The sequence below is a fragment of the Dromaius novaehollandiae genome, chromosome 3, assembly GCF_036370855.1.
Source record: "Dromaius novaehollandiae isolate bDroNov1 chromosome 3, bDroNov1.hap1, whole genome shotgun sequence".
In the NCBI taxonomy this organism is placed as follows: domain Eukaryota; kingdom Metazoa; phylum Chordata; class Aves; order Casuariiformes; family Dromaiidae; genus Dromaius; species Dromaius novaehollandiae.
Window position 1 is genome coordinate 88324969 of NC_088100.1, and position 10600 is coordinate 88335568.

The window sequence follows — 10600 nt, forward strand, 5'->3', positions numbered from 1 at the left end:
CATCCAATGTGAAGTTGAAGTCTGAACAGAGGGAACCTTCTCTTCTAAATTCTCTATCCTTATGACTTTCTGATTTCTCTTTTCAATAGATCTTCCCTCAGTATTGGCAGATCTTGTATCTCCCAGTAGGCACAGGATAACTATGAATTCTTAATGAAGAAGTCGGCATCTTCATTGGATAATCCTTTGGACCTCTTTTTGGAGACATCTTAATCTTTAATGGACAACTTGCCTCAGACTTTGACTTCAAAGTTGTCGTGGCCAGTTAATCCTTTCTTTGGGATCCTGCCCATCTGATCTGGCAAAACGCAGTGTCATTTAGAGTTATGTCTGAAGACATAGAAAGGAAGTGTTGTAATGCACCAGTGCAAGTGTTTGTTATGGATCTCAATAAAAAAAGCACTCAGACTCCTTAAGGTATTGTTTAAAATACCATTTACTGGAGATAACACAAGAAGGAAAAAGGGGATAACATAATCTTACATCCCTTCAAATGCTGGAAACCCCAAGTTGTACAGCATTGGACAGACCTCTAGACAGGGCTCAGCACACTGCACAGATCTCATCCGTGGTGAGGTTTGCCAGCACTGTAGCCTTTAGAGCTATTACAGAATTTTCTTAAGAGTAAACAACTCTGTTCATCATTTCTACTGTCAAGCGAAAGGATGTATGTTATATGTAACCATGCTGCTTCGCTTCAAGATATGATGAGACATGCAGGTGGTATAATCGCCCAGTGCCAAGTACAGGCTTCTCCATTACGATTAGTAAGTTCATCCAGTGGTCAGACGATATGTACAGCACACCACAGGCCTGCGCCTACCCAGGTCAACTGTTATGTGGATCACTAACTCATGGAGGTACAATAGCCTTCCCGTTAAGACCACTACACGTATCTGTTCCTATGGGACGTAAGTTTTTCTTCATGCAGCCTTATTAACTGCCTCATTAGTGGCAGAAGAACATTTGGGCTGGAGCCTTAATGCTAATGAGGACCTTAAGTAAATCAATTAATTGTCTACTGCCCCTGTCCAGTTTCATATCATAAGTTACATAGCACTTCTGTATAAGAACGTCCACAAGCTATTGAATTACCCATCTGAAGTCCTTTTCTGCCCTCCCTCTATCTGAATTGAAAAAGGACCTGGGAGCACCCTCACAGAGAATCTGTGAATTATGCTCCAAGGTACTATTTTGCCTCCAGTATCACAGCCGCATCTGCAGCTACTGCAGTTGTTTTGAGAAGTCACTCAGGTTCAAACTACAGGTTTCTTTAAAGATATCCTAGTGAATGACCTCTCCTTTACGGGCAAAACCTTTTTTTTTGCTAATTTGTAACTAAGTTAGTATCAATAAAGTAATTTAGCAAAGACTGCCAATTGTGGCTGGTTTTGTCCTGAAACCCCCTCTTCAGTCTTGTATAAGCAGGATTTTCAAACTTGGATCCAAGATTTTGAAGCTAATGTCTAGCTATAATAAATCTAGATTTGTGTGTTTGTCTGTCACCTCTAGGAGTGATGTTGGGGACCTTCAGGAGGGAGACTGACATTCAGTATTGTACTGAGTTCCTTCTTTTTACCTGACAGTGCTTTATGTAACTTGGCTTTGTGCCACAGAGCATTCAGGGGATTTTTCTATTCACATTTCATGGTATGATTTCATGGTATGAATCCAGCATAAAATTGTTATGCAAAACAACTGTCCGTTCACCAACAAGTTTTCTTTATATTTATCAAAATGGAATACATGTGGAAATTTTTTATACAACAGCTGCTGGAACGAAATGAGAAGGCAAATATGTTATTTCTATGTGTTAGAGCATGAAGCATATCTACAATATGAAAATAAATTTTAGGGTAATATTAACAAATCACATTTAGTAATTCAGTTAGCACTAGGACTTCATAAGAGCAGTATTGGCCAAATTGGCACCAAAGCGTTCCTCTGTCTGGTTTCCAGGCCCTGACAGAAAAACTGTTGAATACAGAGTTTTACCATGGTATATTGCCGGAACTCTCCTAATCCTTCAGAGGCAGAAAGGAACATGCACTTCTGTGAGCGCTTATTTCAAGCTCCAGACAAGATGCCAATGACCTGACTTCACAGCCAGCAACCAAACTTTCACTCAGTGCAAATGTCTGCAGATTGTGTCTGCAACTACCTTTATTGATGGATAATCTTGACTAATATTTGCAAAAAAAAACCTTCCCATTTTCCCCTTCCACCCAAAATCCGATCTCAGATGCAGCTCTTCTCAGCTGGGGAGATAGGAGTGTGACAGAGCACCGTGTCAGTGGACTGGGAGTGACTGCAGATTACATATTAATGTGCAGGAGCTCAGAGCTGTCAGATACACTTGTTACACCTTCCTCCTGTCCATCTCTGATTGTTGTATGCAGACCCCCAGCTTTCACACTGACTATCAGAGCAGTAGTGCAAGGACCTTTCAGCTTTTCCATGAACTGGTGAATCCTTCAGAAGTGCTGACCAAATCATCACATCTGGTTGTCTGCAGTCCATCTGCCAGACACTCTATCAGACAATCTCACTCATGCCAAACTGTTAGATCATAATTGAAAGATTTGAGATGTTCCAGTATCACTTTTTCAGAACTAAGACTTCCTCAATATTGAGCTTTTTGCCTTATGTATCAATGATACGTGTCCAGCCTGCCGTAGGGGAGGCTTGGTTTCCAGGTCAGCATATGACACATTCCTGATCATACAGGTAGAAGGGCTGATGTACCCATTTCCCCCACTTCCCTACCTTTCACAGGAGATTCTCATGGTAAGATAGGTTGAAGATCAAGCAGTTTTGCTGGCCTCAGCAGGCTAACTTTGCCTCATCAACTTTGGCTTCAGGATATTCTGAGTCTTTCAGCCCAAAATACCAGGATATGTCCATTATTATTATACCAACTTGCAATACATTTGTCCTCTGAAATGCTTTTTCATCTAACTGCTTGGATGTGGATGCTACTGGGGTTAATACAACCTTGCTCTTCCCAGGGAGGAACATTTTTGTAAACAGGAGAAAGGAATCCAGAAGATCTGTCTACACAGGCAAGCTGAACAAGCTTTTAGCTTGCTATTCATGAAGATAATGTTCTCCACCCTTCCCAAGCAGTTTCTCTCTATTGTCTATTCAAATTGAAGAATTTAGCTCTGTTAGAGCTCTAATAGCTGTAATAGCTAATTTCATGCCAGATTTTAGCCTTGCACAATTAGGTTAAAGATTATTCTGTCTGAAGATCAATCTGCCTTTCCCACCCTCTTTCTGGTAGATTTTCAAAGGAGCAAAGCAGGCTCAACTCTCCTGCCAGGAACCTGTTCTCTTAATGTAACCTTAATTTAATTTCTGCCCCTTTTAATAATAAAATCCTCTGAATATGTCTTTTCTCAACTTGTCCACTAAGACAGCCTCTTCATTAACCGTTAATTTTGGTCCTTTGGTGTAGGTGAGAGAGTCAGTTCCTCAGGGCTGACCTTATAACGGGTTTTTATGAAGATAATGTGACCTTTAGGACACACACAAAATTCTTAACCAAGATGGTTTCTGACTTTTATTTAGCCCAAGAAATCCATGCATGCATCTTTTTTTTCCTGAAGTTCATTCTTCTTTTGCAGAAGCAACCCTTTACATCCTACATACTAGTGTGCCTTATCTATCTATATTAACAGGACAGTTTTCTGACTAACAGAGCTTACATATACATACTGATAACATGAATGTAGACATATACATAGACAATACATCTTGAGAGGACACTTACAGATAAGTAAGCTGTTTTTATTTTTTGCTGTTGGATTGATCAAATTACCATTGGAAGCCATGCCAGGAACTCACAAGTTTGAAAGAATGTAAAGAGAATGTATGACCCATGACATCTATTTTTTTCACCTTCAAGCAGCCAGGCTGAATGGGAAAAGACTGAATATGTTTATATAATATCCACAGAGCTAATGCTTTGTCCTGTCTGTCGAGCACTTTTTTTTATGAAGCATCTTCACACCCCTTTCAGACTGATGAAAATATTTTCTGAGGCATCAAAATAAATTCTGAGGCATATTCAGACTTCTCTATATATGTTATATTCTGTCTCTTCTGTCAAGTAGTAGCCTTCTATTTAGAAACTGAATACAATACAGACCGAATACAGACTGACTTACAAATGTAGGATCAGCAAGTTACCTAATAACATCATGTCTGTAGGAGAAATACAGTTATTTCAAGAACTGATAATTGTGTTTGGTAAATTATAGGCAGTTTCTTAATAGCACCATCAAGGGACTGAATTATATAATTTATGTTCATATGAACATTTAATTTGTACTTAATTGAACCTGTACAGAGTAGAATCTATTTATCATTTTTAGCCACTATATACACATAAAAAAACCCCAAATCTGTGTGTATTTGTGTCTTACTGCTTTTCAAAGCTAGTTTGAAAATAAATATCTTCTTTACTGTTTCTGTTCAGAATTACAGGTCCTGTTTTGTGTTTCATCAGAACAGTACAGATGAAGGACTGTATGAGCAGTATCAGATTTTAAACAGGACCTCTACAAACTCCATTGTTTGGGCTACTAGTCATAGTGGCATTTATGTGTTCAGAGTGAGGATATTAGACCCAAACTACAGGTTATTTTCTTTTTTAATGTGAAAAAATGTAATCTGGGGTAAAAATGGATAAAATGCCTGCCACTGATATTTTGAAAATATTTTTGCTCAGGATTTCTTTTGACTTTGGTGTTACTGATATTTTCCCCTTCTGCCTAGCTTTAACTTAAAAATGATTCGGATGTGATTCTCAGAATTCTTGACTTTTCCATTTTTTCAAACTAATCAATAGCATAAATACTGAGTACGTAATCTGAAGACAGTGAGGCATTTGCAAAAAAAGAACCATACTATTTGTAAATGAATATAGGTTATCTGAAAATCTTTGGACATGTCACATCTTAGTTTTACAAGAACTTTTGAGGGTATAGCTTCTATTCAAGAATATTTGTTTTCCCTTTCCTTCAAATTAACAATTTCAGAATTTCAACATTTTTATGCACTCAAAAATTTTAAAAAGAAATTAACCCATATAATATTCAGTGTAGTACCATACATCCCATGTATTTTGGGAATGTAGGCAGACCAGTAAATACCAATAACATATCAATGAAAAGAACTGATATATCCTGGTAGCTTACTTGGGCTAGCTAACTTTACACTGAAAAAAGGTCCTGCCTTGGGGGAGAGTTCTGGCTTTTCCTCTCCCCTTCCTTCAAATCTGCTTGCTTGAAACACTAGCACAGAGGTCAGACTGAAAACAATGAGGGCTGGTTAATGCATTGCAGTTTCTCCAATAGTCCCTGCTTACACAAAGCCTATAGGAAATAGAACACAGTTTTCATGTTATTTCTAGCCTGTCTCAAAGCCATAATTTATCCCTTATAGCCTGAACTTTGTAGAGACACATTGCCTCCTTTTTAGCCCTACGTAAGTTCTACTGATACTGCTGGGATGACTCTTGTAGAATGTGATTTTTCCAAAGCAGAGGACCTGTAAAAACCTATATGTGCATGCCTGAATGCTCACAAAAGTCAGCTGTACTGCACAATAATTAACTGTAATTGCCAATATGAAAAATTGACAACATAGTTCATTGTGCGTGTTATTTATGAATATAGAGGGGTTTTAATAATTCTAATATGCTTATCAATAACTTAATTTTTTTAACAAATTTGCAGTGATGGGTGATTCTAGGCGGTGGACGGTTTCATATGATTCTCTGTTTTTGCTCTCAAGTCATTACAGATGTGAAGATACCTAACAAGGCTTTTTTATATATTTCAGTTTTTGTGATTTAAAAACATTCTTTGCGGTCCGTACATATGGTATAATTGAAAGGTAAAAGCTACTAGATGTTTCTAAACTTAATCATTATTTAATGTATTAAATTCTCCTTATGTTCTTATGTCATTTTATTATTCAATATTTATATGAAAATATACTTAAAATTACAGAGGTAATTACAAAAACAGTTACGAAGGGACAAAATATCATGTTCTTCTATGCACATGATTTGCAGGTAAAGACAGAAGAATTCCTCTACACATTTTTAGTTGATGTAGTTTTTCCAAAGTTTCTTATTTGAAAGCAAACAGGAAGTTTGCCAGCGTGCCAAACCTAACTTGGTTTTCCACGACGTAATGCAAATGTTTTTACAAGATCCACAAAACTGCACGCTTCTCTTGCAACTGCTTGGATTCATTTCTGCTCATTAATATGTTCTGGCAGAAAGAAAAGTTTCCACTGACTTCTGGTAAAAATACAGGATTTGCCCTGATGGAAATGAAAATGCAAGTTGGACACTATCCCCTAGCACTTCTTAAGCTGGCCACTGCCATAGTCTAGAATAAACATATTTTACATGTATCCTATCTGGAAACTTAGTAGAACTGCTTTAGCTAGGCTTACGCACTTACTCAGCTAGGTGAAAAGCGTTGAGATATTACTCAGAGCCCAACCTGCAGACTGAGGGTAAACCTGCATAATACCTGCTTTTCCTTCCAATTTTTGTGTCATTTTATTTTCTGTGTGAGTACACAAGATACCTGGAACCAAGAAGCTTTTTAAAACCAAAATGAACTTTTAAGTATCCCCAGTAAAGTCACATTTTATTCTTCATCCCTAATCAAAGGAATCTTGCCACTGACTGAAAAAGCAAATAATTTAGATTTTCCTATTATGACCGTAAGTTTTAAAGGAAATACCTAATGATTAGTCAGTTACATTGTCATGAATTACTGTACCATGTGAATGTACTGCTAGTTTGAAATCTGAGATATTCTTGACTAAGGCAGGAATCTAAAAAGTAATTACATTTTAATCCAATTTCATTTGCATTTCAGGTCAGATCTGTCTACAGTTATGCTTTATTCATTCCTCATACTCTGCGTTTTTGGGGCCTGCCTCATCTTAAGCTACTTCAGGTATACAAAAATTTTTCGAGAGCTCAATTATACTGACTGGCAAACATCACTTGGCCAGCAAGAGGACTAGTGCAAGTCTTGAAGACCAGATTCTTACTGTTACATTGATGTCATCCTATATAACACATTGTCAGGATATGGTGGCATTTTAGACAATTGAAACATTTTTTATTAGGGTCTGTCTTCATAAGTAGTTTTTATATCTCTGTAATACTGTTTGATGTATTTAGTTTTGAATATAAAAGATACACTATTCAGTACAACTTTAATTGATTTCATTTGTGTGTACAGGTCAGTGGTGGCTTACAGTTTTTAATAGATACCTTTCAAGCCAAACTAAGCTAAGCTAAAGCTGTGAGCCTCATGCTTGCGTTAGCTTCACCTTTTATGGCTTTCACTGACTCATTCACCTAAGGTATCAGAACATTTTTTCCATGTAAAATCTGACAGAACACTGCAAATTTCTACTCTATCCAAGGGATGCAGCCAGCAAATTAATTTCCCATAATGAGTAGCTCAGTCCACAGAAGGAATATTAGACATTCTTGAAGACATTTTTGATAGTCCATGTATTATTTCTGTTTAATAAATGTTAATTCTATAAATGCTATATTAAAAATATGTATTTGGGTCATTATACATTCTCACAAGCTTATTCTCTACTTTAATATATAAATATAAGGGTTGCAGTGTTTGTTATAATAGTTCAAAATTTTATTTGATTCTATCTTCTGATTCCAGCTGAAGACAGTTTTGCACTTGTAGCCAGAATTTTCTTATTGTCAAGATAAGATACCTTTTAAAATTTGTTGTTAATGGCAATTGTTCTATTTGTCCTAAAACTAGAAGTTTAATTAAGCTCCATATTTAAATAAATGGTTGAACTTCTTATAATCATTTTATTTGACGTTCATAGTTTATGAAAATTGTGAAGATTATAAAAGCTGTGGAAATTTGGCATGAAGAATATATGAACATTTTAAACATTTGTTACTGATTCATTTTGTATGATTCATATCCCGTCTATTTCAGTACATTTTGTACCGAGGCAGAAATTGGAAAAAATCAGAAATCAATTTTGAAATTTCACCTGAAGTGAAAGCAGTCTGTTCCTACTGAACAGTACATCAGTATTCCCTTAAGACAGGATGGTCTCATGGGCTGAAGCACAGATAAGAGCCAAGAAGTCCCCAGTTCTTCCTGAAGTGTGTCCTACCTGAGCTGTGCTTATGCCCAGTACACTGGCCACAGAGCAGGTTTTGTAGCAACACCTGTCTGAGATGCTCTGCATCTCTCTGTGAATCTGGGCTGCCTTAGTCTTCTCTCAGTTCTCTCTTATGGCTGAAAATTAGTGCTCCCCTACTCTTTACTATTTCTATACCTTTGAAACCAAAAAAGGCAACATAATTTTCTGTAAAGACAAGAAACGATGTTGCTCTTTAAGCAGCTTTCTCCCACACAAGGATAGGAAAACTTTATGGCATAAGGTATATGTAGTATAAATTAGTAATCAGATAGGCAGTGATTTTGGTTTGTGTTGTTTCTCTGAAAAGATTTTCTGTGTTCTTATCTGGGGCTCAAGCAGCTTGGCTTTCAGTTTTACAATCTAGAAGTCCCTGGGTCCACACATTAAACTCCTTTTGAGGTAACAGTGCCTTCTAGTGCTTACTACCCCCTTACCTGAGATGCCAAAAAGGGGATAAACCAAGGAAAAATGTAGTACTTGCAAATTTTTTTAAAAGACTCAGACATCCTGGAAGTTATGCCTTCCAGGAGAGTTATCTTGAGCACTCTCTGCTACCTTTTAACTGGCCACTCTGAAATAGCAGCAGCCACAAGTGCCCCTTTTGCTTTGGCTTTAGATGTGACTATTGCCACCCATGGCTGAGCTGGTGTGCCTCCTCTCCATGTCCTTCTCAGAAGACTTTTTAAAATGTAACCACTTAGGATCAGAAGTCATCTTGAAGGAAAAATGAAAATCCTTCGAGCTCAAGGACTTTGGCCATCACAGTTACTAAGACAAGATGCTGCTGATTCTGGGCATGTCAAGATAAAAGCAAGAGCTTCATCTCCTCTGTGCCATCAGCACAGAGACAGGACCTGCTGTCAGGCTGGTACAGTCAGTTCCTGCTTCAGACCTGGTACCTACTGCTGTATTAGTGAAATCTTTTGATTCCTCATCTGTGACTTTCAAACTGCCAGCCAGTTCTGTGGCACCTCCACTTTGGTACTAAGTGTGCTAGAGATTTACATGGCAGCAAGAGATTTGTTTGTATTCTTTAGTGGCACACTCTGCAGTGTCACAGATCAAAGCATCTTTTATCATCCTTTATGGAGTCCATAATAATGTCCTTGTTTGTGCCCATACTAAGCCACGGGTTTCATCATCTCCATTGCTACAGAGGCAAGCTATAGACATCTGATACAACTCTGGAGCCAGATCTCCTTGAAAGTCACATCACTGACCTCTGATACTGTTTAAATATCCAAATGGTCCTCATGGCCATCTTGGAGTATCCCCATACCATAATTTCTCACTCTCCAAATTACTAAGATAAGTGCAAACTGACATGAGATATACCACTGTCAGGCATAACTTTCTGCAGCATTCAAACATGCCTAATGTTGCATCTGACATCTAGCCAGTCTTATCTTGAGTCTTTTTACTCAAAAGGATTTTCCTGTCTTTTGCTGGTAACTGCATGAAGAGATAACTGCATCACTGAGCAAGACATACCTATTGTGTTACTACTCCATGTAGTAATTTTAATATTAAAATACCAAAATTAAATTTTATGTCAAATAAATGACTTTGGGGCTTTACTCTTCAACTTTATTCATATAAATATGAATTTAAATTTATCTATCTCTTCTGTCACTACAGGCTAAAAGTTGTATTTTCTTCTCTTTCTCTCCTTTTTCTTCCCTGTGCATCTTCTAGACAGGCAACTAGCAGGAGAGAATGAAGATTAGGGAAGTGATTCATTAGAAGTCATTGCAGCACTTTGTATTCCTCTTTTCCAGTTAATGCATAGTGTTAATTGGAAATGGAGCTCCTCCTTTTTCAGATGAGGTTCTTGCCCCATGCAGTTTTTAAGATATGATCACATTTTCCTCAATATTCCCTGATACAGAAGCAGCTTCTTCTCACGAAACTTTCTGGGTTAGTAACTATCAGCTTGTTTCCTAACTGTCAGCTGAAGGAGCAATTGGATGAAGAACACAACCCAAAGGAGTTATAGAAATCCTGTCCACATGTTTATTGGTTTAAAGGTGAAATGAGGCATTATTGCCAACAGTCCTCATATAGCTCAGATGGACCTGAGATTTATAAACTTGTCTCTTTGACATTTGAATTTCATGATCTGACAACTAGTAGCCAACTTTTGAGAGGTTTTTGTAACAATGCTAGTTTCTTCTAATCAAAAGTCACTCTGCAAAGTAGGAAATAAACTGATGCTTTCCCAGCTGTCTGCATCAGCTGTGCTGGGCTGTGGCACTGGAAGGATGGAGCTGTTCTGCAGGCAAGAGCCCAGGGTGCAGTGCTCAGCAGCCCTACCATCCCTGAGGAATTTCAGCCACGAAAGTTGTGCTAAACTTCTAAAAGAAAATAA

General features: G+C 37.6%; 1 protein-coding gene across 1 annotated transcript in view; it reads left to right on the forward strand.

Moving 5' to 3' along the window:
- The window catches only part of CATSPERE (catsper channel auxiliary subunit epsilon), a 45278-nt gene extending 37303 nt beyond the window's left edge, over positions 1–7975 (forward strand). The window contains exons 20-22 of the mRNA XM_026102641.2: positions 4481–4641; positions 5848–5901; positions 6906–7975. Coding sequence (XP_025958426.2) covers positions 4481–4641; positions 5848–5901; positions 6906–7056 — 366 coding nt within the window. The 3' untranslated portion in view covers positions 7057–7975. The remainder of the gene's footprint in view (positions 1–4480; positions 4642–5847; positions 5902–6905) is intronic.
- The last annotated feature ends 2625 nt before the right edge of the window (positions 7976–10600 follow it).